Source organism: Eleginops maclovinus, chromosome 11, assembly GCF_036324505.1.
Source record: "Eleginops maclovinus isolate JMC-PN-2008 ecotype Puerto Natales chromosome 11, JC_Emac_rtc_rv5, whole genome shotgun sequence".
Lineage (NCBI taxonomy): Eukaryota > Metazoa > Chordata > Actinopteri > Perciformes > Eleginopidae > Eleginops > Eleginops maclovinus.
In genome coordinates this window covers 10,248,554-10,275,645 of record NC_086359.1, presented here as the reverse complement: position 1 = coordinate 10,275,645, position 27,092 = coordinate 10,248,554, and the positions used below count along the sequence as shown (strand labels likewise).

Sequence of the window (27,092 nt, the reverse complement as noted above, 5' to 3'; positions counted from 1 at the left end):
CTGGTGTGTCATTGTGATGATAATAAAGTTAAAAACCATAGTGTAACAGCAGCACATTGAGGAGGGAGTAATAAGACTGGGAAAATGACTCAGTAATGACTGTAATACAACAAGACAGCTAACATTTTAGCCACCATAAGCTAGCAGTCTCATACCAGACTAAGTAAGGTTTCACATTAGCAAAATCCATGTTAGTGTAGTGAATAGTAAAAATGTATGGATTATAACTTGTTTTTTTTAAGTTACACATTGCCACTACATGTCAGACCAACAAAGAGTTACATTCTTACCCCTGACTCTAAAGAAACAATAAAGTGCATGTCATTTTTCTTGAAAGCGATTTTTGTTGATTCTAAGGTTTATGAAAAAGTTAAGCTTTTCGAAATTGTATCGGACTCTTGGTTCAAAGTCCAATGTTCAAGGTTTCTTTAGTTTAAGGGTAAATCTATTGTGCAGATGGGAGACTCAGTACTTTGGCGTTAAAGAAGGCATCCCTTCCATACAGATTCAAAGGAAAACAGGAATCAAATACATAAAAATGTGCATTAGCACTCCTGAAAAAGAAGGAGCAACAGTTATCCTATTCTTCACAAGGCTGCATGGCCCCTGACCTTTGGTAACACTCCACAAATCTGTTCTCCTATAGGTGATAAAACTATCATTCCCCTCATCTGTCAGTCCCTCCACCTCTTTATACCACTATTACCTGCCTCTCTTTCCCAATAGCTTCATCTGCCAATGAGTGTGATCCCTTTGGTGTTGAGTTAATGTTTGATATGCCGCTAGAGACATAAAGGTCTTTTGCAGGCTTATTCGTCGCATTACCTCAGAGGGTCTCTGTGAGGCACATATGTGTTTAGCTCAACTAAATAAGTCTTGATCCTGATTTACCCTGGGATAGTTCCCTCTCCTGTGGTTCAATCATGAGATTTTCCAGGAGCACCATGACCAGTTGTTTAATGTGGTTGTGGTACCACCGAAACTACATCATCATAGTGGTCCTTCCGCTGGCACTGCTTCCTCTGCCCCTCGTCATCCCTACATCGGTAAGTCTGTGGTAACTTTATAATTAAGTGAATGGTTTCAACCTGTGTTGACTGTCTATATTGAAAGACCATCGATTCTTAAACTGTTGTGTGGAGTTTGACTGTTGAAAAATATGTTTTACACAATGTATTCACTTATCTATCAACCTCTGTTTATGCAGATTACAAAGAGGTGTCAATGAGTTTACATGTTTCTTCCACAACAGTTACTTCATGTTGGTGCATATTATTGAAGTGGTTTATAACTAGCAATCTGTCTCCTAAATGTTAAGACTCCTATTGCGCATGTGTCAGCTTCTCAGTTTGCAAAATTAAGCAAATGCCACAGACACATGTAAGGTAAGGTTTAAATTAAAATACATGAAAGCAGGCTTTCTGTAGTTCATTAATGGCACTTATCACTCATCAGGTCTCCACTCTAAATAACTTTATCCAAAGAAAGATAAAGTCTTCAGGGTCAAATTCCTAAAATGATTAGAAAGAAAACATTACCTTTTCATAGTCTGCCCGATGTTAACCATTATGTGTATAAATAGTGAAACTAAAATACTTCATTAATCAGCATGTTCATGGGCTTGATATATGGACTGTATTTAAGGATTGCTACTTTATGATAAAGGAGATACAAAGGTGGAAGTGTGCACAATGTGCAGTTAATGTCAAACCACATTGGACATCAAAGAGCCAATAACGACATGGCCGCCTCCGAGACTTCGTATGGTTCCATTATGAATTGCTTTGAAGTTATTGATGTAAAATGAGTGATGAAAGTTTGGCTATGTCTTGGTATTTTCTCTGCAGTAAAGTTTAAACAATGGACAGAGGCTATAACATATGTATACGTTAATTTTGGTGGACAAATAACAAATAAAAAAAACAGTATTCATGATAATTATAGTTCAAAATGTTGATTACTTTTTAATAACAACGGTTATCGTGAATATAACTCAAAACTCCTATTTAATGAAACAATTATGCATTTTATGTCAAAAGTGTACGCAAGAGTATTAATAGTAAAGGATATTGCAGTATCAAAGTAAGTGAATGGTAGTTAAAGCAAACATGCTACTGTTGCAGTGTGCTACACCTCCATATGTGTGTAACAATAACATATCTTACATGCTACCCTATGTCTTAATGTTTTAAAAGCAGCGTCGTTCATTAGAAGTGAGGAGTTGAGAGGGTCTCGGACATTGGCAGTGAAAAGTTTTGTGTCGGGTAGTTTTGACGCTCTGTGACTTCACGGAGGACCAATGAAGAACTATATTGTTAGACACGAGCACAAATTCTCTGTTTTACGATCAATGCTTACTGCTATCTGCATGTGTAAAGTCTTATTACATTTTAAAGTGAGGCTGCAGATAAGACAACGGATGTGAAACACTGTGTGAACTTTAAAAGGTTGTATAAATCTGTGTGTGTGTATCTTTGTCCAACATCTGTATCCATATCTCACTAGATTTCAGATTGTCTCTTCTGAACACTTTTACCTCCCCACCAATTTTGTCTGACACCAATGTGTGTGTGTGTGTGTGTGTGTGTGTGTGTGTGTGTGTGTGTGTGTGTGTGTGTGTGTGTGTGTGTGTGTGTGTGTGTGTGTGTGTTTACAGGAAGCCAAATGTGGTTATGCAATCATCCTCATGGCTCTGTACTGGTGCACAGAGTGCATGCCTCTGGCTGTGACTGCACTACTGCCGGTCGTCCTCTTCCCTATGATGGGCATCATGAAGGCTGCAGATGTAAAATCCTCATTTAATCTTTTATGCTTCATGATATTCCAACTTCTGACACCACTATATTTAATGTGAAGGTCTGCGATCAAATAGTATTTTGCTTTGCAAGGTGTGAGCAGCTGTAGATTATATTAGCTGCATTTAGCAGTCATTCAAAGAATTCGTTAAATGATCTGAATGCTATGAAAGGTGATTCAATGTTCCCTTTTTTCCATCATTGGCCATCAACAATATTGGCTGTTGCAGTTTATTTGTGAACTATAAACTGAAGATGAATCCTTGCTTTATTTGAAACATCTCCGCTCACACAATTATGTAGCTATGATGCATACAGTTGGGTTATCTTATCACAGTTGTCTTTGTATAAGTCCTTATCAATTCTGCTTCACATTTTTCCCTGACCCCATGACGTTTTCCTTTGAGGTCGAGTAAAGGGGTTTGGAGAAGACATAAGGCATATTTGTTGTGCCTATCCAACTGCAGGCAAGCAATTGCCTATTTAAAAAATAGGAGAGAATAAATGGGACCAACTGAAGTTAGTTGATAAGGTCAGGATCAGCTAGAGAACAGCTAAAGGACGCCAGTAGACCAGAAACAAACCGGAGGTTAGCTGTCATAATTGATGAATTGTTAACCCTCATTCTATTCCTTTTTGGGACACTGTGCAGACACTGTGGAGACATTGCTACAACTGATGATCCGGTGTATTACTTCTATTGCTCATAAAACAAATTGGATTATATACAGGCCAACATGTTCACAGTTAATTAGATCTGTCAGATTATGCAATGTTTGTTTTGGCCATGTTTAAATGCTTGATTCTTCTGCTAAAGTTAGTGTCTGTGTGATGTGTTTCAGGTCAGTATTGAGTATCTGAAAGACTCAAATATGCTGTTCATTGGGGGCCTGTTAGTGGCCATCGCAGTGGAGCAATGGAGCCTTCATACCCGTATTGCTCTCCGAGTGCTGCTGCTGGTTGGCGTTCGTCCCGCCCTGTAAGAAAGTTTGAAACTAACCTTTGTGACTCACAGCAGACATCCATAAAAAGATGTGACCAAAATGCCAACAATTCCTGGAGGGACCTTTTACATTTACAGTAATGTTAGATGTCAGAAATGCTCAAGTTGTTGCAGAAACCCTTATTCAGCAGTTCTCATGATATTATGCACATCTTCAAGTTAATATCTATGAATTCATACGATTGGCAACTTTTAATAATTCCTTAAGAAAAAAAAAGCATTCAAAGTAAAAACAACAAACATCTAATATTTCTTAAGTAAATTCTCTGTAAGAAGACATATCACGGTTGTTTTCAGGTTCATACTTTATACTTCAGATTACATGGCAATGAAAGGTTAAGCTAAATCTGAATATATTTTTGAATCTGACTTTTTCTGACAAGGCCAGAGGAAAACAATCCATGGGCATGTGTCCCCTTTCAGAACATACATGTATAATGACTATTAAGAGATTGAGAAAAAAAACTACAGCTCAGAAACAGGTTGCAATAAACAGAAAACGAAGCAGATCTACTAAAGAACCTTACTCTACCTTTCACTTTCCTTTCATGCAGGTTGATGATGGGCTTCATGATCGTCTCGTCCTTCCTGTCCATGTGGATCAGTAACTCGGCCACCACGGCCATGATGCTGCCGATCGCCTCGGCCGTGCTGCAGCAGCTGAAGGCCACCGAGGCCCAGGCGGACGAGCGGGATTTCCAGGACGCAACTCAGGACAACCAGGCGTTTGAGCTTGAGATCAGTAAAACTAAACATGAGATGAGTGAAGAGAAACAACCTGACACCAACCAGTGTAAGTAAAATATGTTTCCATTGGATGCTTCAGCTCTAATTTAACTCAGCTACTCGCTAAGCAGCTATCCCATTGCAGACAGTACATCTTCCAGTATAGGCTGGACACCGAGTAAATGGGAGAGAGAAATGTCTGCACTTCAGAGACTTTTTGGTAGCAGTAATCTTGTATTCCTTTTTTTTTTCAATTGAAAGATTCTAGGAATTAGTTTATGTTTTCTAAAGTGTCTGATGACGTGTGTAATGAAAACTTTCCAATAACTTTAACGTACTGAATGTCTCTGGCTCCAGATGAACATGGCTTTGATACAGGGTCACTGCAGCAGTTCAACAGAAAAGCCATCGATGAGAAGTACGCTCACCTGACCAAAGGGATGAGTCTGAGTGTGTGTTACGCCGCCAGCATTGGAGGCACGGCCACGCTCACCGGCACTACCCCTAACATCATCCTTAAGGGTCAAATTGACAAGTAAGGCATTAGAAAAAGCACAGAGGGATATTATTTCAGCTTTATCCCCCTTTTCCTCTGCTCATATCTCTGTCTTCCTCCACTGAAGGCTCTTCCCTGGGAATGGGGATGTGATCAACTTTGCCAGCTGGTTTGGCTTTGCTTTCCCCAACATGTTGCTCATGCTGGTGCTGTGCTACTTCTGGCTTCTGTTTATGTTCCTGGGGTTCAAGTAAGACAATTTCACCTTTCGTACAGTCAGTATGTTTAAATGGCCATTAGATAACATCTGGTAAATGATTGTCCTACTTGCATTTTGTGGTAATTTATTATGTAATTGTCTATTATAATAATAAGGAAGTTTCCTTTCTTAATGTATTATTGCTGTGTCAAAACACAAGCCTTTAGTTTCTAGGCAGTAAAACTGTCAATTACGACTTTTTGAAGTAAAAAAACTGTCAAAACTTGTTATCCCATTTAATGACACCACTTTTATACACTTAAATACATGGACTGTTCAACCTTAAAGTTAAACCAGATCCCTAAACCTAGTCCATACTTATAAATCTTCAAACATTTCTCTGATTTGTTGACGGCATCTTTGTTCTTTCCTCCTCAGCCTGAAGAAGTCATTTGGCTGCGGAGTGAATAACGACAGAGATAAGGAGGCGTACAAGGTGATGAGGCAAGAGTACAAAAACCTGGGCAGCATGAAGTTTGCTGAGGTGGCCGTGCTTATAATCTTCGTCCTGCTGGTGGTCCTGTGGTTCAGCAGGGAGCCGGGCTTCATAGACGGCTGGGCAACAGTTCTCTTCAATAAAGGGGGACCGTGAGTATATTTATTTTAGTCTTTAAGTGTGGTGATATAATGTATCATTATTATTGTCGACAAAGATCAGAAAGAAAGTCTAATGAAACATTATTTCTCTATGTCATACACCTCCATTATTGTCCAAAAACTATTAAAAACATATTTGTGGGACACACTGGGTGACATGCTCGTTAATTGTAATGGACATGGTCACTTGTTTTTGGTTTATACAACATACACTTTATTGCTGCTGTGAATAAGATCATCAAATCTGCAGCTTCGTTGCTTTTTTGACAGGAATGAATGGGTTTGAGTGCTAGAAACAGGTTGGGTTGTTCACATACAGACCAACAAGTCTGTTGACAATATAAATCAACCTTCTCTCTTGCATCCTTTTCTTTTTCACTTTTTATTTTATTCTGATCCCTCTTTATTCCATCAAAGTGTGAAGAAACTCCTAAACCCTGGACCCCCAGTCAAATCTTTTGGTCTCTTGATAAAGAAATGCATCTTTTATTTTAGTGTGATTATCCACACACATTTTCAACATATGGCAGCAACATATTTAAACCACAATGTTTGAGAAATGTTGTCTTGCGTCCCTCAGGTTTGTGACAGATGGAACCGTCGCCATCTTCATGTCGATGCTCTTCTTCATCATCCCCTCCCAGATGCCCAGGTGTGGAGGCTACGGTATCGACGACAAAGGTACAATTGTATATCCTCTAATGACAAAAATCAGAATAATGATGTTAGTGTAACTTAAACTTCCTCTCAATGGTGCCACTTGTACTTGTGATGATTACACAGTGGATATGTCACTGCTTTTTCAAACAAATGACTGTTTCATGTTCATCTCTCAGGCAAGACGGTGAATACTCCCCCGGCTCTGCTGAACTGGCAGGTTGTCCATGAGCGAATGCCCTGGAACATCATCCTGCTGCTAGGAGGAGGCTTCGCTCTGGCTGCTGGCAGTGAGGTAAACATACATGAACACTGGGTTTTTCTACTTTTAAATGGAAAATTGTGATGTTTTTGTGTGATTGTATCAGGTATTTAACCATAGTAGGTGTACTAATGAAGATGGCGGTTGGGATGCCAGTCTGCAGACAGTACTTATGGCTAAAATATGTGTTGTTACCCCCGTCCATAGCAGTGCATGCTTCAGTTCTGTACTGGTACTCTGTTTTGACAAACTGCAGATGTGCCCATCATCATCTACTCTAGATAATACATGGAATATAATAAAACTCCACATCAAAACTTTATTTACCCGTTAAAACTTCCCATTCTTTAGTGCACTTTAAATGTTAGTTTTGATAACCATTACTACGTTCATTTGTCAGGTAAGAAATGTTTGCGACTTTTGTAAATGTGAGGTGTTCTTGCACTTCTTTGTTTCAAGTCTTTTCTGCTTGAAATATTTGTTTATAGGAGTCGGGGCTGTCCAAGTGGCTAGGGGATTGCTTGGCCCCTCTGGAGCAAATACCACCTTTCGCCATCTCGCTGGTGCTCAGCCTGCTGGTGGCCACGTTCACTGAGTGCTCCAGCAACACAGCCACCACCACTCTGTTCCTGCCCATCCTGGCCTCCATGGTAAATAGACGTCCACATGCACACACAGGCATTAATACACGGCTTCTACATGTATTAAACTGTGCTCTGTTTCTGATAATAGGCCGTAGCTATTAAAATACACCCACTGTACGTGATGCTGCCCTGCACCATCGCTGCTTCTCTGGCCTTCATGCTGCCGGTGGCCACACCACCCAACGCCATCGCCTTCGCTTTTGGAAAACTCAAAGTCATAGACATGGTGAGATGCATTTACATATTACACGATCTGTGTTGCAAGAATGTTTCATGTGAGCAACGTTTAGAGGATATTATTTACAAGAAGATAGTGGAATGTATGTGTCTTTATTGAGGTACGAGGAGGAAAGTGTTCTTCACATAGACTGGAGAGAAACATCCTGGCAGGACAGACCAGATTAGGTTTTAAGAATATATTTTGAGTCTTTGATTTAAGTTTATAGGACTTGAAAAAATGGTTTAATACCTGTTAAGTATTTGTCAGACCTGCACCTACAGCAACCTGGTTTTTAAATGTCTTTATATCAAATGTCTTGTCTGTTTCTTTAGGTGAAAGCCGGCTTCATGTTGAACATCATCGGGATTTTAACTGTAAATTTAGGCATCAACACCTGGGGATACACCATGTTTGACATGGGAAACATTCCTCATTGGGTCAACACTACAAATATCAAACCTTGAGTACTGAAGGACAGAGAGCGAGAGATGTAAAAAGAGAATGAAACAGCAAGGTGTTTCTTTATAATAGTGTAAATGATTGATTAAGCGAGAAAATAGTTCAAAAGTGGCGTAAGCTTTGATTATTACAGAAGGACATGACAAGAAAACTGAGTAAATCAAAGGTTGTTCACAGTAAAATGAGGTAAAGAAAAAAGGTTTAAAGAGTATCTAAAGAAAAATAATATTTAGAGAGTGATGAACCACACAGTTATAAAAAGATGTATGACTATAAAACCCAACCTTGGTAAAAAGAAAACCGGTGATTGATTTACAAAAAGAGAGATAACAGATAAGATTGAAGCTCTAGCGACTCTGAGGTCTATTATTAGACAGACTCTCCTGTGTAGTACTTCCTTGTGTCAGTGACAGGACATTAAGAGAAATAACTGAGGTCACTTCCCTGTACACAGTTCCCTGAATGTGATGTCATATTATTGATCTATTCATCACTCACAAATGATGCAAAGATACACCGTGTGTTTGAGTGATTGTTTTTAAATGTAATTTAAGAGTGATGTTTACAGACCATATGTTATTTAGCTTAATTGATTGTATCAGTTGATTTAACTTATTACTGAGGTTCTTTTACTGGACCCTAAAGTTGTTGTTTTTGTTGCACTTTTATTTTTTATCAGCGTTTTTGTCACACTGACTGTATCTGAACAAGCATTTACTGTACATTTCTTAACGTTCTGTGATAATTTGTATCCCTCCACGGGAAATTAAAATTGGAAATACACTCTAGATAAATATGGGTGAGAGCTATTAATCGCAGGAAGCGCACAAATCAAAAGCAGGAAAGTTTTACTTATATGATGTACAGCGATAGAGATGAGAAGGGTGGTTGAAGAATAACTTTGAGATAAGAGACTGCCAACGGGACAGGATTCAGGTGAAGTTCAATATCTAATGTGGTCATACAAGGTAAGTGTAATAAATGGAAAAAATAGAGACAAGATGTCCCAAAGTAATGCGAGTAACCACATTTATTTACCAGAACCGCATCCTCAGGTGAACTCTTTCTTATTCACTTACCACCATTATCACAATAATGTCCAGACACTTTGAAATTTCTAAAAATCCCAGAAATCTTTATTTAATCCATTTTTTCTCAGTCGTATGGACATCTGAGTCGCTGAAAACTTTACATCTGTCCAAAATAATTGGTTTAGGTGTCACAATCAATCCTAAATAAGTGTGCCCTACAAATCTGGGTTACATTTTTTGACATAACATTCAAGTCAATCTGTTTTATCTCCGATTACCTATCTGAGCCCTCCTGTCCTTTTCACAACTTTTAGGACACTTGCTATTTTATTCCCTGTAGCTCACAACGAAGATCTTTTGTAAAGTCACAAATAATCAAATATTTTTGAGTCTAAGACAATCTGAATCCACATCCAGTGTTTTTCTAATGTTGATCGGAACAATTAACTGCATTTCCTTTGAACTGGCTGCGCTTCTTCACCCACCTGGCTCAAGTAGTATTTGCTAATAATTTGCAGTGTTTGTTTTAACACACTTCTACTGAAAAATAACTAGACACATATACAAACATTACTTTTAAGGGGCTTCAAATTTGAGAGCTATTTGGATAATATTTGAGTCAGGTTGCAATTCAATTTAGAGGCATACCGAGAAAGTTCAGTAACTGTGATAAATGCCTAAAGAAATACCAAGAGTCAACACACTTTACTCTAATGCTGAACATAATGAGATAGAAGTGTGTGTGAGGCAGAAATCAGATAACAGTTAACCTACAAATGGACATAAGAGATATGAGAAGGACTGCTACAGAAACTCAGATCAGATGGCACACAAACAAAGAAAATATGAGAATTAAGGATAAACTCTGCTACATTCCCCCAATCCTTTTTCTCTTTATAGATCTGATGGAAAGTTACAATGCATGTCTTTTGGAAAGCTCCCAAACAGTAAAAACTCAAACCGACAAGTTTTATTTTACAACTTTTTATGGATTAAAAAAAAGCCACATGAGGCTGATAAAGTTCAACTAGTGCACAAAGGACAAAGTGTGTCATATCCGATCAACTCATCTAAACAAGTTTCCAATGTTTTGGCTCTTTAAAAAGGTGTGCAAAGAAATATGCTATGAGCAAAGACAATAAATATATACGCCCTATGGCTAACACGTCACACAACAATCACTAAAGGACAAACTGAGAAGGAAACACGAAACAGGTCTGAGGTACCTACTACTGATAACTGTGTAGAAGATGCAGGTTTTAGATATCGATTTAACCTTTGAAAACTCAATTAACATCTATATAATAAAGTTAATGAAGTAATCATGCTTCAAACTGACAGACAGACATGAAAAAGCACACAAACACACATTGAATCTGACAAAAATCGCCAAAACTGGTACTTAAGTGTTGAATACACACCTTCTTAGAAGCAATGTGTGTCCCTAAACATAAAATAATTAAGTAAAAAATAATTTCTATGAATATTTGAAGATGATATTTTTTTTCACCTTACCTTATGTGGCTAAAGAGCGAAAAAAACATCCTATATTTCCTGAAAAACTTGCTTACTGGCTTTATCATGTCACAAAAACATGTTGTCACAGCGATCCCACACTAAGCTGTGAACTGTGTGTGTGTTGCCTTTTTTTTTTTAGGCTTGACCAAATGTAGATGTGCTTACACACACAGACACACCCACACAGATCACAACTGCCACAACTGTATGAGCATTTTCTTGATGGTTTTTCTCACAGCGGGAGAAAGAGATAAAGAGAACTAATAAGATACAGACAACTGGACTGACAGGATGTTAACCCCACCAGTGAGCTCTGATCGTCCCTCAGGTCAGTGCGTACATCCACCGGTCATTCATGTCAGTGTGTCGTCTCTACGTCCCGCCGTTGTAAGAGTAATCCGCCTTGTTGTGCATCACCAGCTTATTGTCCACAAAGTAGAAGCTGTCCGACTGTGTCTCGTACGGGTGCAGGACCATCTCTCTGACTGAGAGCAGAGACAAAAACAACACTGCTGTTAGAGCACTGGTTCCCAACCCAGTATTTTCTAATGAACCTGCATTTGACAAACATCTAAGAATGGGAGCCAAATCTGAAATGCATGTTGAATCCAATGTTTTTGACCACGACATCCCACAAAAACCTTATGATAGCTCTTATTTCACAGTTTGTGGGTAGGTCAAGAGTCTTGACACCCAAAGGTATTTGCATAAGCACTGAGAAAGTTATTTTTTCACATGTCCATTTTTGCAGGATGGAATTTTTTGTTTTGTTTTAAGGGAAAAGTCTAAACAAATTTACATTGGATTGGCATTAAATGTTGGTATGTACAATCATGTCCCCCACAGGAAGTATTGTAATCCCTTTCTTAATCTAGCAGCCTTTCTTTGAGCACTAACGGTTGCGGTACTGATTCCCCAGTTATCAGTTGATTGGGAAGAAGCCTGAGAACCAGTTCCTAACCACAAAGAAGAACAATATTTATAGGGAGGAACAATCTCATTAATGCCTTCAAATTGAAAAAAATCCTTTAATTATAATGAAAAAGATACTTTCAAGATACGTTCAATTGTGATAATATGAATCTTAAATAAGGAAAACAGGATAGCAAAAACTTACACCAATAGTACTCATATCTGCCCTAATGTAGGTAACCTAATTAGAAAGTGTATATATATATATATATATATATATATATATATATATATATATGTATATAATCAGTTATAAATACAATAACACCCCAATAGACTTACTCGTGTCCTCAGACAGAGGTGGGAATTCGTAGATGTGTTCACAGGAGTTCCTGCTGCTCGGCATGCAGAAGCCAAATTCAAAGTCAAAACTCTTGAGCAACTTGTCTCTGAAATAATGTCTCTCGATCATCCTGAAGTTTTCAATCGGTGTGTCTCCGACCATGAACTCAACGCTGGATGGACAGATAGAACAAGGTGAGAAAAAAACGGAGAAAGAGGACAAATCCTTGAAAATAAAGACTATTAGACCTTCTCACTTACGTGGCTCCAACTTGCCGCAGTCGGAGAAAAGCAGGGGTGAACTGGTAGCGGACAAATCGGCCGGCGTTTGGGTCCATATCCCTCTTATCCCCTGCTTTGTCTTAATTAAGAGCAGTTTGTGTGGTACAGAACAAGTAAAATGTAATTAAATATTTGGACCAACAAGTTGCACCTAAATGAAAAAGAAATCCATAGGTGACTTGCCTGCGGATGGAGGTTTGGTGATTTCAAACAGCACAGTGGAGGTCTCCATGTCTCTGATCTTGAACCTGGTGAAGTCGATGCTGTACACATTTTCGTCTGGGCCACACAGATAATCTTAAGAAATTAAACACAAATATAAAACATTTACATTTGTATAAAAACACAGCAGGCAGCACATCCCCTCACTGATCAATACATCATATAAGTGAGAAGCTGTGCTAAACTGCACATTTGACAGCTGACTAATGTATTAAAAAGCTCCTTGTGATGATTTCAGGTGAACGTTTGACATGCAATTCAATGTTAAACTCATGTAGAGGATTCATTTCCCCACAAATAGGACCACACACACACACACACACACACACACACACACACACACACACACACACACACACACACACACACACACACACACACACACACACACACACACACACACACACACACACACACACACACACACACACACACACACACACACACACACACACACACACACACACACACACACACACACACACACACACACACACACACACACAAAGAAAGAGGAGCCAGTTATTTTTATTCCTGTAATCCTTCCTGTCCTCACTAGGCAGTGTCATTGCTTATTAGCGTTCCCCAGTGGAGCAGACACTTCCTGTTTCTGCCTGATCCGATGATGCAGGCCTGCAGGTGTAACTGCAACGTCTCTCCATCATCTCCAATGACACCAGCGCACACACACACACACACACACACACACACACACACACACACACACACACACACACACACACACACACACACACACACACACACACACACACACACACACACACACACACACACACACACACACACAGCTCACACGGAGACAGGGTTACAGTTAAAAATACACTTAGGATAACGTTGTTTCAGGGATTGGAAATTGTGGATCCTTCAGGTCTGAGCAGCCATGAGAGAAACTGAAAGTCAGTTAATGTGTGTGATCAGCTATATGGCCATCTGCTTTAGTTTCATGTGATGGTACTATATAGGCGGTTGTCATCCACCAGCTTAAACACAAACAATAATAGCTGTGTAGAAATAGACTGTTTAATAATAATAATAATAATAGTTAAGGATCGCTAATGACGGCCAATCGACTCACCAGCTGTTCTTCATGACACATCGACAGCTTATACTTAAAAAACCCAATAACGCGACACATTCCAGATGTAACGATCAGCTCCCATCTGTGAATCTCAAGCAGGATTGTTATCCAAAATTTGATCTAGATATGACATTTCTTTGCTGAATTGATTATGTCAGTATCTTACATTTTGTACATTTCTACAAACGATAAGTAAAGTTTTAACTTTAAAGGATAGTGCAATGGGGGATTTCGTTATGATTTCTTTGGGTTTGGCAGGATGTGTGTAGGAGGAGACTGCAGGGTCAGCAAAGGCAAAAGGTCTGACTTGAATTCAAATCCTGCGATACATCGGGCAAACCAATGCCCTTTAATAAAAGATTAGGAGTCGGTGACCAGTGTTGCTAAATGTGAAAAGTAAATGAGAAAACATCCGGACCATAAGTTCAGGACACCTTTTAAAACATCAAATACATTATCAAAGGCAGCTTAGTTAAAAAAAAGGATCAAATTAAAATCTATTTCTTATTTAAACCAAATACATTTAGGCATTATCAATGACTCATGTCTAAAATATATATCCAAAAACTTTCAAGGATTTGATTGTTTTCCTCAAAATGTCAAACTTACTTTGAGGATTTTTGGGAACCCTGCTGACTTTCAGAAGAAGAAGCCTTTTTCGCTTCCTGAGTAATGTTTGTTTCTACATTTTCTTCCTCGTGTTTATGTATTCATGCCGGTGCATAGATTCCTAATGCGAAGTCACAGCGTGATGTCGACTTGAGTTAACTGTTGGAGGTGAACGTTCCTGACAGAGTGGATCTTATCTGTTGTGAGGCTCTGAGGCCTTTCCTCCTGTCAGTCTGAGCGCTGAGCTCAGCTATCTTTACACATCAGCTCTGCGTACACCTGAACATTCACGAAACATCCACAAACAATCAGCAGCCACTTCATTTAAATTATTAACATACTCGTCTTAGTCAGCAAGGACTGGTAGTGTTAATTACAATTCTGAATTATTGTGTGTTTGTCTGCATGTGTGTGAACTATACTGAACCCCAGCTCCTTATCCTTTTGCTAACAGAGCTAACACTTTCCTTTGAGCCTCATAATGAAGTCCCATGAGAACACGGAATTTGAAATATGATTATTGTTGTGATTTGTTGTCCATTTTGTGTGTGCATGCTCTCACTTTGTCTCACAAAATCAAGAATATTCTAATTGATTTCATGCAGTTTGCTACCTCAGGTCACAAGCACAGACACAAACACACATGAGGATTATTTGATGCTTGAAGCTAACAAAACAACACAAAGACTGCAGTTTCAGCTCTCCTGCTGGGCTGTGATAGTAAACACATCCAGTCAGAACACATTGCAAGCTGTGTGTCTATTTGTATGTGCGTGTGTTTTAAGGATGGACCAAAAGACAATCTTTGTGATTTCAAAGTGTGCAGTGAAGTGTTTGTCTTGTCAACACAGTCAGAGCTAAATATGTTACACAATGAGATGTCTATCAACAAACAAAGCTGAGCTGTGAGTGTTAGATCTAGTCTGCAGCGGTCAAATGCTACTGGAAAAACAAAGTGTGCCTGCACACCACTTCTTTAAACTTCAACTTCAGCCTGTTTTAACTACATCCTGCAATGACTTAAAGTCCTCAATACTGGACAAAAGTATCAAACTACACACTTATTATGGCATCTCACTGTACATTAAGTTAAGCTTGTCTGCACACACACATGGCAGGGAAACAACACATGATGCTCTGTAAGGTTTAAGGTGTTCTTTAAAACAAATTGTTTAAAGGTGGGTTTCTGTGATTCTGACATTGGTTATTGGGCAAAACCAGTCTATTTTCATTTGTGCGATAAGTTTGTAATGCCCATGTTGTGAAACAGTCAGGAAACACACCAAGCTTACTGCAGACTGCAATGTTTCTTAAACAACAAATTCATTTTTGGTTGTCAATATTTCCGCTTTAAATCAGATAACGGCAGCCCATGCCATGATGGAAAAAGACTGATTATTGACTTTCAGTTAAACACACTGTAGCAGGTGACCTAGATTCAGCCAAAATAAACAGCGCTGAGCTTGTTTTAGCATTCACCCAGATAACGCTGGGACAGCACAGGTCTAAGATACTTTCCAGTATGAGTGTTTAAAAATCACTGGCATATGAAACATTATTAAATGCTGAAGAACATACATGCTGGAAAAAACTATTTATAATCTAGTTTAGTCAATTCAACTTGAGCTGTAATTTGGGGGGTCAATATTCACAGGAAGTTTTGATACTATAGGTTTAAGCTCCATGCCATTCGGATCACACCTTTTAATTAAACCTGAGAGCGAGCAAGAGTGAAGCTGTGATTTAAAGGAAAGTTTTGCAACTTGTATTGATACTGTGAATTGAAAATGCAGTTTTCAGTTACTCTAAAAGGATAAGGGCTCACTCCTGTTCATAAATCTTTGGATGCTACCACTTTTGTCCCTGACTCTGCATCCACACACATCTGTGGACAGAAGTCATTGCTCCACAAAAAGCCATGATTAAAATGTGTCTCTGCTGGTCAGTTCAGGACCGTGACCAGTTCACACAGGAATCTGATATTGGTCTAAAAATAATGGGACAAGTCAAAAAAGAAAATGTGGTATGAGCGAAAAAGCAGGAGTTGCGGTGTGTGAAAAACGTAGGAAACTTTCCAACTTATACAGATATGAACATGTTGCCTAGCGTTATTGACACAAGCCAACATACGATCTAAAAGACAGGTAAAATTCACAAAGCTGAAACAATTTGCGACAAGATAGAGCAGTTGCATTAAAACAGATTGATGAACAAGCCACTAAGAGAGTTATGGAAAGAAAAAAAAAATGTTTTGCAAGCGTGGTATGAACAACTCCATTCATCCCACATGTTGAGCTATTAGCTTCTCTTGAGCTTAGTCAGTGTATCTACCATTTACAGTACAGCAGCTCCCGATGTGTACCGCTGGACCTTTGCCACCTATCGGTATGGAAACCAAACAGACATCTTGTCTGTCGCCCTCTCGCTCACCTCAACGTCAGCGCTGTAAGTAACAGGTCAGATACGAGACTTTCACATGCACACAAACATGCAGCAGATTTGCTCACATTGCATCCAGGTAAGGCTCAAAAGCAGACCTACAAATACCTCATTGGAACATGACCATAAAACATGAACATATTATGTATATATAAATCAAGCTGGTGTGAAAAGTCAGCAGGACAAAATAATTTGCCATTTGCAATTACAGCTGTGATCCCTGGAAATTGTGCTGGGCATTTCTGACATTTGCTAAACAAAATATGGCTGAAACTAACATTGATTTTGCAATATTTAATTTACATAAATCATTTAGCCCATGTCACATCACATGGATAAATGATGTCTTTTTAAATGTATATTCAAAAATATTTGACAAAGAAAAGCACTCATTTGAGAAGCTGGGATCACAAAACAATATTGCAAAAATGATGCATCAGTTATAAGATAGTCAGTCAACCAATCCACGTATTGTTTCAGCTCTAAAAGACAAATAATACATTTGAAAAAATGATACTGAAAAAAACTGTCAGGTGCATTTCTTTTAGAAACAAGCATCTGCAGGGGAACCTTTAATGTAGCTGGGGGTTGTGATGTTTTCACTGACCTGATTATCAGATCCACATAAGAACATAAGTTTGGATCAGATCAGTAAACTCAACAGAAAGCTCTTTGCAAATCTTACTCAATCTCAGCAGCTTGCTTTGATTACGGATGGAGCAGAAAATGATTAGTGGCAACTTTATGCTATTTGAAAGTCACTTTGCTTTACACAAAGTGAAGTGTCTCTCCTGTAAGACTTCTGCTCTCCAAACAGCAGGTTTTTTTTTGTGTTTTTCTAAACTCAGGACTGTTGTCAAGCCTGGCTGTACTGAGTTTGTTCAATTTTTGTCACTTACAGCCACTTGAGAATGTGAAGCAGCAGGAACAAACTGCTTCAGTGTTTTCAAGTTGTTTCTTGCTTTGTTTGAGCAACACAAACACTGTCAAGCAAGCATGTACATGTGTATTTACATATGTCTATTTCTGTCTATGTAATATATTGAGTGAGAATAAACAAGGTAAGGAAAGAAGAGGAAGAGGTGTGTGGGAGACGCATGCTTGTCTTGCTGTAACCTCGGGGACATGCTTCACGTTGCTGTAGTGATTCAAGCGTGCATCCACGTTGCTGTGGTGACATGCCTCCTCTTGACAGAAGAAATGATGCCGCCAGACAAGAAAGAAAGAGTTTCCAAGAACATAATGAGATCCAGTGTGGGAGACACAGTCATTATGGTTTTGCCTGCGCTGTGCAGCCAGTACAAAGAGAGACTGTTGCAGATTGTTACTGTACAGGTGTGTGGAAAAATACACCTGAGGCTAAAAAAAACGATTAAAAAAACTACCAGACCTTACAGCTACTGTTAGTAAAAGATGAGGAACAAGCCAAAGGATGTTCCCAGCGCTTCCTCTGCTCAATAAGCTGAACTGGATGAGCAAGGTCTCGTTCCATAAAGATCATTATGTAAACCTCCTGTGTTATCTGGAACTGCATGAAAGAGTTGCACAAAATAGGAAACAGATAACATGATGAAGAAATCCATTTGTAATTAAACTTTTTTCACAGCACAAAGTGTGACTGGATTTTCCTTATTTTACAGTGTCAAAATTCTTGACATTAATTTGGTGACGTAAAGGCTCCACAAGAATCAAACAGATTTAGGACCACTCAGCAAACCCCTTTTTGAGAAGTGCTAAAAAGGATACTTACATGTCATTGTGCAGGGTCTCTCATATGTATTTAAATTTTAAATACAGTTGAGAAATGGAAATTAAGTTTGTATAAGAAAACATGTTCATATCGGCATTAAAGAAACACAAATAATAAATAAACATTGTGTTGAATTTATGTTTGTCAGTTTAGTTAGCTGACTGGCCTATCTAATACAAATAAAGTTCACCTGTGATGTTGGTATTGCTTTCACGGTGGTTGCATAATAGTTAAGGAATGGCCTCTGCATATTATAATTAAAGTTTATTTAAACTCAACTTATCGTAATTGTTGAGGATCAGGTAAATATTGACAATATATATTATTTTGAGTAAAGAGGTTATCACACCTGCATGTTATCACACTAAGTATGTTGTGAATCGGCCACTGTAACCGTGTTATGCAAGTAAGGTATTATACTGGCCTTTAAATAGTCAAATGCCCTGCTTGCCACCTGTTAGCTAACGGCTGATTTAAGACCTGAGGTGGTGATGGACATACAGTAGATATTCTTGTACACATAACAGCTCCGCAGCCGCTATAGCATCCTGTTTTTCTCTATAAGAGGCTTGTTGAGATTGAGAGCTGTGACATAATTTTAAAAATAACATTAAATAATCAGCAGCTTTGACATTATGACATGATGAATATGCCATTAAATTAGCAATTTGAAGCTTTTAGCAACACTCAGTATGTTAATCAGAATGTCTCAAGTGGCAGAGAAGGCCCTTAGCTATGAAAGCACGTATCAGATTAGTTTGTTTATCAGCAAATAAGCAGCTCTTCTTGTGATTACAAAGACTGTATACACATAGCTTTGTTGGTAGTTAATTTTGTGATTAACATCTTACAAAATAAATGATCAGCTTCTGAAAAATGGCACAATGTTAGAGAGTAAACTACAAGAGTATATTACTAATTAACTGATTTAATTAAAATATCAGTTAAAATAAAACAATAATACTAATAGAAGGAGGTTGCTGCCATTTGTTGAATGCTGCAGCAAATAGTGTTTACAGTAATTACAGTCTTTACTCTAGCTAGACTAAGTATGTGACTGGTATTGAATTCAAGAATTTTACCAGTAGGTTGTTTTGACACTGTGATATCAATTGTAGTCTACTTAAATAATGGACCTTATCGCTTTTTTTAATTCAAGTAAATGCTTCTTCTACTACTGATACAGTGCTACCACTCTTGTTGGTGAATGCCTATAAAACATTCCTAATAAGCTTATTTTTAATCCAAAGCTCCTGTAAATGACTAGAGAATTAAACTGAAACTTCAGTGAGAGCATTTTGACAACAGTTGCACACACAAACCTGACACCTGGATGTTTTAAATCACCTCTCATGTGAAAACTTTTACGCTGAGGCTGCTTTGAAGGATGACTCCTCTGTCACGCCATTACCTCACTCTGCACCTTTCTACTCAAATGAAAATCATCCTGACCTTAAGACTTAAAGCAACTTAAAGGGACAGTGGGTTTAAGGGTCTTGCAACCAGCTGATTACCCTGCAGAAATGGACACCATGCATGTACAAAAACGGGACACTTTGAGGACCTTTAACTTCATCAGATATCATCCTTACCATTACACTCATTCAGGAATAATTACAATTTGAGTAGCATAGGCATACCAGTGAACAGTGTGGGGAAACTAAAGTGGTTTTCAAGTAAGGTAAAAAGGACACTTCTATAGCTAGGCCCTGGTTGTGTGGTTGGCTTTGCAACATGGCCAGTTCCAAGAAAGAGGAACAACTCGCTGTAGATATCAAGGACACATTTCAAGATCACCAAACACTATTCTCAGTTTCAATTGATTATAAACTATTGAAAACATATTGTAATTAATTCCTACAAATATGTCCATCTAAATACAACCCACTGCGCCTTGAAGTGATGTTGTTAAGTCATGCATGCTCCACCAAAACTGTCATTCAAGTCTTGCCTTGTTGCACTTCAAACTGCACACATGCTGTTTTAAAGCACCACTCACCCACCTTTATGATTGTGGGCTAATCTCAACCTCCAAACAACACAGGTCACAGAGCTGCTGAGTTGAACCCAGAGGAGGTTTAAAGCACATTATACAGCAACATTAACCAGAGAGGGGGCTCAGAAGTGATGCATTACCATGTGTTTGAATGGGGCCTCTGTAGATTACATAAAAAAGGGGGGAAAATTATGACGTGATATATGACTCATACAGGGGCAGCTTTGCCCTTCTTAGTATCACCCAACAACCGACAGTGAACTTACTCTCTGTGATCTTCTGCAAACCCAGAACATCCTCCGGAGTGATCACCGTGCTGCCGAGCAGGTCCTCCTCCGTGGTCAGCGGGACACCCACGTCGGTGGAGTTGCAGCCTTTCTTCACCCTCATCGCTCGCTTTGGGCTGCCGTTACTGCTGCTGTCTGTTCCTCCGGTGTCTCTGCCCGGATTATTACCGACAGGGTTCTTAGCTGTTGCCGGGTCCTGGCTGTTGCCTCTGCTGGTACAATAATAGCTCATTCTCCGCTCCTCCTCCCCCTGACTAACCCAGGGCTTCCAAGAAACTAAACAGTTGCCTCCCTCTCTCCCTCCCTCACCGAACGATGCACACTTGCTATATGTTATCCGGTGATTAATTCAAATCCGCTTCGTCTTCATGAGCTGCAGCCTGTGTCTGAGCATGCAAAGCGGTGCAGGTTGTCTGAGCGCAGTGTTTGGTGTGGAGAGTGCGGGGATGTATGATGCATTTTTGGCGCTGATGCTCTTCAAGGCGCTGTTTCCCTTGTGTCAAGTGGAGCTAGAGGCATCAGGGAAGTAATCTGCTGGGTATGAAAATGAAAAAGAGGCAGCAGATGGTCATTGTTGTCAAGGAGGGAGGGGGGCTGCTTCTACGCGCAATCTGCGCTTCAACCGACAAAATGCGCGCACCAAACATGCAGATGACAAAATGACCGATGAATGAAAAAGTGTGGTTTTGAATTAATCGGCCCTATTGTCATTTGAACTGTTTAGGGCCATAAACACAGCAAGAAGTTCACTCAAACATGAGCATTCAGTCGTTAAACAAACACAGACGTAGGTTTATAGGGTACACAATCAAATTGACTAGGAAACAACGTTTTCCGAGCTGAATGAAACAATAGGCCTATCAAGTGCGTCTCATTTCTAGAAAACTTCAAATAATGGCGTGCAGCACAGTGATTTACAAACACACAACAAACCGTAACATTTTTAAACACGGAAGAACACACATATAAGGTCAACCGTGTGTACAATTGTGATTGGATAATTGATTAAAGCATTTCAAATCAATTGGATAATGAGTCCGAGCATAGGCGTTCCCAGAGCAATGTCAATGTGCCACACCCCCTGGATAATAATCACACCAGAAACAAAGGAAAACAGTAGTTTGTTACAAAAATGCAGATGGAATCAGGCTTATCAAAAGTAAAAGTAGGCTTACCGCATATATGCTGCTTAATACACTTGAAAGACAAGGTTCAACCGGGGGTTTAGACTGTGAATCCAGCATTCCTCTCTGCAGAGTAAATTGAAAATGTCTCCACCTTTAGGAAGGAGAGGGTACTGTTTTCTTGTTCCTATAGGATTGAATGCAAGGCTGTTGCTTGTCATGGATTATGTGTGCACTAATGTGTTGGCAGCACTGATTGTAATACAATTAGCCCCCTCAAAATCCTGCAGCCTCATCAAACAAATATTATAAAATACTTTGATACATTCAGCTCTGTATTTCCTTTAGATTGTTGTCTCTGTATAACCGATGCAGTTTTAAATAAAATACATTACACCACCGTTACCCATAGGAGCTGAAGAGAAAGCAGAATGGAAACAACTGAGGGGAGGTTTTAATCCTATTTATGTCTCTCTCTCCGTCTTTACTGATGCATGTAAAGTCTCTGCATGACTCACGGGAGATCACAGTCACACATGACAATCCATCACAGCTCTGCAGTGGCCCTGTGTGTGAGGATAACAATAACCAACCAATTGTAGCTGCAGTTAACAGCAGCCACACCAGCTAAGCCCCTGTTACAGTAATACAAAGAGAGGCCTATATATTAAGAATATAACAACATTTCAGGTCTGTGAGTAAGTCCAGGAAGTCCTTTTCCAGCTTCATTAGTGCTTCACATATGGCTCTGCATGGACTGACCCCTCACTGCTAGACATTGTATTGTATTCTGCAGTTACTTGCATTCAACACTGTTGTTTTAAAGTAGATAACACAACCTATTCACAGTAACTATGATGTTGTAAAGTATTATACTGTAAGTTAGGCCTACTATACACACAATATATTACATTATTAAAAAAATAAGGCAAGTAGCTGTTAACGCCCTAACCTTTACGGTGTTGTGTGGATGTACTGTGTGTATTAGATAGGGTTATTGAACTCTAATCTGTTGCAAACCACAGAATTTTACCCTGACATTGTATGCTCTACCCTGGTTGTCCAAGAGGGGAAATGCACAAAGCTGCTCTCAATCGAGCCAGTCCCCACATATCTGAATTACCAATCCAGTCAAAGGAATTGTGACATTCAGCTAAAATCAATTTTGGAAAAAGAAAATCACAAGTACTCAAGATTGAGGGACTGCCGCATGTTGGTTTGTAAAAGTGTAGAAGAAAGTGAGGTGTTGTTATGTTCACACTGAGAGTCACTGTCACTGTGGGCTCTTCACATTGGCCTGCTGAGTTTGCTCGTCCCTTTGTCACGTCTGAGCTGCTGCTGCTATCATCAGCAGAAACACACGCACACACAAACAACGCTCCCACACACACACACACACACACACACACACACACACACACACACACACACACACACACACACACACACACACAAACACTATCTGAGCGGAATAAATCTACATTGATCAGAAACATGTTCCCAAAAATATTTTCATGGTTATTAGCCTATATTTCTGTAACCCTCTGTGGTAGAACCACGTAAGAATTGCATAGACCCACACACACACACACACACACACACACACACACACACACACACACACACACACACACACACACACACACACACACACACACACACACACACACACACACACATAGACAGAGAGTCTGGCTAATGTGCTGACCTCACTAAGCCATTCCTAAATGTTTATTGTGCAGTGCTTTCTATTTGTTCAATCTTTGCCTTCTTTTTTTTAACCATTTACATTATGAAAAACATTTTAAAATACTACAAAACACACTTCTTGCTTCAGATGTTTGGAATACATTTTAAAAATAACTTGTAACTTAAAATGTCTGCAACAAAAACGAGTTTGAAAGATGCTTTTGTGCCGTCTTAATGGTAGAAATGTGTGTTACAGATCTATAAAAAGTAGAAAAAGTAATGAACACTTCAACTTTGGATCTCTCTTTATACATATAAATATAATATAAACCAATTCACACCACTGCTTAAAAGTGAAAATACAGCTCATTGATTTCATTGCCAAAGCCCTACCACTCCTTCCAATGAGGCCTTTCTATCAGAGCCTCCTGCTAACCTTCATTCTGGATTTATTCACTTGGAACTGTTTTACTTGTTGAGTAGTAGTTTCATTCACAATTCACATTCAAACCACAAAGTGATAAACGACAAATGCAGCACCATGTTCTTTGCTGATCTTCACACAGAGTATGTTCTGTAAGGAGTGTCTGAAATCCTAAAAATAGGATTAAACACCCATCAGACTCAAAATAAACTTTACCGTGCTTTGACTCTATTGCCATCAAACGTCCCTTTTGAAAGAACATAAATCAAAAAAAATAAAGATTGGATGAACAACAATTCATAAAGAAACTTGAACAGTTTTATCACTGGACTTACAAACTGGTGGAGAAATCTAACCGTTTTTTTTTTTGCCAGCATATAGATTTACCAGAGTGCAGTATAGAAGTGTGCCCTCTTTGTGTTTGCATGAATCACTGTGTGTCTGTGTGTTAACCCCTCTGTGGCTCAAACAACAAAACAATGGAGTCCAAAGCAAAGTGCTGACATGAATCCAGCGTGCCTTGCTCCCCCCGGCCCCGTCACCCATGGGGGTATATATTCCCCCACACACACCTTCTCTGCAGATCGTTCAGTGGAACTCTACGACACACAGTTCACCAGTTTGGGTAGGTCAAACCAGTTTGCAATACAGCACAGTTTCCCAATCTATGGAAGCTACAGTGAGGACAGAGTGGCTTGTTTTTAACCTTTAATGCAAATAATGGAATCATATTTTATAACAGATCAAAGATAGGAAATAGGAGATTTTTGGTTTAGTTTAATGTGAGAAACCTTAACAGTAAACACTAATGTACAAGCCTTAGAGAAAGTTAAAGTGCCAACCAGAGCAGCATGCAGGATAAAAAAGTTATTGTTATTCAATATACAGGTTGTTTCTTTCTTCTGTCCGAGGGTCTTACTGACTCTAAATTTCCCCACAGGTACTACTGAAAAACTAGGCATAATGGCTCACATTAACCCCATGCCCATGGGCCCTTGGAAGGTAAGCAGCCACCCAACACTACATTTCCCATCAGCATAAGGAACAGTGGTAATTGTTATGCAATTTTATGGCAACTGTGGTAGACTCCCCTTGTTCATTCTTTTGGGAATTTGTTTGTGTTTTGTAGATCACCGTGTACGACCAGGAGTACTTCCAGGGAAGACGTATGGAGTTCACTGCCTGCTGCCAGAACATCATGGAGTGCGGTATGGAGAACATCCGCTCCCTGAAGGTCGAGTGTGGCGCGTACGTTCTCTGATTTCCTCACTTTTTGAAATCCTCAACAACAGAAATGGAGCAACTTTTTTTCTGAAAGTGTGCTGATTTTAATTTTTTTTTATGGTTTTGTGACTTTTTTAATTCTCTGCTATCAGCTGGGTTGGCTATGAGCACTCCAGCTTCTGCGGCCAGCAGTTCGTCCTGGAGAAGGGAGACTACCCTCGCTTTGAGGCCTACAGTGGTAGCAACTCCTATCGCATTGAGAGGATGATCTCCTTCAGGCCCATCTGCTGTGCTGTATGTTTAACATTCAACAGAGTTACAACACTTTTAGGCTGAGCTACGTCTCAAGTTGTGCTGAACCTGTTTTTCTTCTCCTTTGTACAGAACCATAAGGAGTCCCGCATGACCATCTTCGAGAAAGAGAACATGAGCGGTCGTCAGTTCGAGCTGTGTGATGACTACCCTTCTCTGCAGGCCATGGGCTGGATGAACAACGAGGTTGGATCCATGCACATCCAGGGTGGAGCGTAAGTCTATCTTCCTGATCTTTGATTTAAAACTTTACACACCTTCAGCTAGTCCTGAGCAAGAAAACACACTGGAAATACTGTACACACATTTTCAATAGCTACTGACACAACTGTATGTTGAATTGAAAAGCATGTTCTTGTTTTTTCCTGCAGCTTTGTGTGCTACCAGTTCCCTGGCTACCGTGGCTACCAGTACATCATGGAGTGTGACTGCCGCGGAGGAGAGTACAAGTGTTACCGTGAGTTTGGCTCCCACTCCCAGACTCCCCAGATTCAGTCCATCAGGAGGATCCAGCACTGAGAAGAGAGCATTTCCATCACACTTCCTCATCATCTCCTACTCTTCCTCTTCTCCTTCCTCCTGCACTTCCATCCTTAATTCTCTTACTCTTCTCCTTCAACCTCCATCTCCCTGGCCCCGTCGGTCCGGTTAGTCAAAGCAGGATCCCGGGCTGGACTTCAGGTGCTTACTGGTGTCAGTTGTTCACAGCACTTTTGCATTTTTTAAAGAAACATCAACAAAAAGAGGAAAGATGTAAGAAAGACAGAAAATAGGAATGACAGAATTGTTTGAAAAGGCTGAATCAGTTTGAAAGAGATGCAACATCTGCCGAGGTTGACTGCAGAAAGGTGAAAACACCTCAAAGTTTTTGCTTTTTTTCATCTCCACCATTGATGGCATCATCATCATCTTCATCGTCATTGTTTTCTACATCAACATGATAACCAGTCTTGCTGTTACTGTACTTCCATGACTGCCTATGTTCAAGACGATGAATAAAGAGAATGAGCAAAGAAACAGAGAGATTCACAATACGAGTAACATGTACTTCAATCATCTGTGACTTGTCTTGATATACCTTTACTTTGACACCACTGGTGAGCAGCAAAGCTCAAACTACAGCACCTCACTCATCTGTCATAGGGTTGTTTGTATCCAACAAACTTAAATACAATTGGTCATGGTGTCAAATTTCCAAAATGACCAAATATGTCAGGCGACATTTTGAGGAAATGTCTATAAAATGGTGCAAGATGTCTGCTATATTTCCATTGATGGAATGATCCTACCATAAAGAAATATAACTTGGGATTGACTGCTTAAATAAAAATCCTATTGCTTGACCAAAGAGCTGGGATAAGTACTGAATACCAAACCACGTAAACTAAACTAAACATTGAATATTGAATTAATTTATAATCAAGAAATGATTACAAACTGAATGTTGAACTTAAAAGTCAGCACGATTACTTCTTTGATCAATAATCTGAAAAGTAACTTAAGTTATCATACAAATGTAATGAAGTAAAATGTACACTATATACTTCTGAGAGCTAGTTGAGTAGAAATAGCTTACAAGCATGAATTAGAATTTACAATTAGAAAATAAACGTACTCAAGTAGATGGGATATATAAAGCTTAAGTACTTTTCCTGCGCTTTGTTCAGTATGAAGGCAATTAAGTTACATTATACCACTAACTATAAGACAGGAG

The 27,092-nt window shown here is 39.3% G+C and overlaps 3 protein-coding genes across 4 annotated transcripts; 2 read left to right on the top strand and 1 right to left on the bottom strand.

Annotated features, from left to right (window-relative positions):
- Positions 1 to 795: 795 nt before the first annotated feature.
- LOC134872801 (solute carrier family 13 member 2-like) lies at positions 796 to 8,912 on the top strand. The gene is made up of 12 exons (XM_063896237.1): positions 796 to 1,046; positions 2,657 to 2,785; positions 3,638 to 3,774; positions 4,353 to 4,591; positions 4,882 to 5,059; positions 5,148 to 5,270; positions 5,658 to 5,867; positions 6,457 to 6,557; positions 6,713 to 6,828; positions 7,284 to 7,445; positions 7,528 to 7,665; positions 7,992 to 8,912. Exons 1-12 carry the CDS (start codon positions 924 to 926, stop codon positions 8,121 to 8,123), a joined length of 1,788 nt encoding a protein of 595 aa, XP_063752307.1. The 5' UTR covers positions 796 to 923; the 3' UTR covers positions 8,124 to 8,912.
- A 1,180-nt stretch (positions 8,913 to 10,092) lies between these two features.
- unc119b (unc-119 homolog b (C. elegans)) lies at positions 10,093 to 21,435 on the bottom strand. Of its 2 annotated transcripts, none has more exons than XM_063894238.1 (5): positions 20,585 to 21,435; positions 12,387 to 12,500; positions 12,183 to 12,273; positions 11,922 to 12,094; positions 10,093 to 11,152 (listed from the first exon to the last, which is right to left on the bottom strand). In XM_063894238.1, the coding sequence occupies exons 1-5, from the start codon at positions 20,835 to 20,837 to the stop codon at positions 11,040 to 11,042; spliced, it is 744 nt and encodes a 247-aa protein (XP_063750308.1). In that variant the 5' UTR covers positions 20,838 to 21,435; the 3' UTR covers positions 10,093 to 11,039. The 2 variants fall into 2 exon arrangements, with proteins under 2 accessions (XP_063750308.1, XP_063750307.1); XM_063894237.1 differs by having other exon boundaries at positions 12,183 to 12,282; positions 20,585 to 21,396.
- A 2,896-nt stretch (positions 21,436 to 24,331) lies between these two features.
- Positions 24,332 to 26,399, top strand: LOC134872283 (beta-crystallin A1-like). Its single transcript, XM_063895520.1, has 6 exons — positions 24,332 to 24,467; positions 24,783 to 24,844; positions 24,972 to 25,090; positions 25,219 to 25,360; positions 25,451 to 25,593; positions 25,750 to 26,399. The coding sequence occupies exons 1-6, from the start codon at positions 24,347 to 24,349 to the stop codon at positions 25,895 to 25,897; spliced, it is 735 nt and encodes a 244-aa protein (XP_063751590.1). The 5' UTR covers positions 24,332 to 24,346; the 3' UTR covers positions 25,898 to 26,399.
- Positions 26,400 to 27,092: the final 693 nt, after the last annotated feature.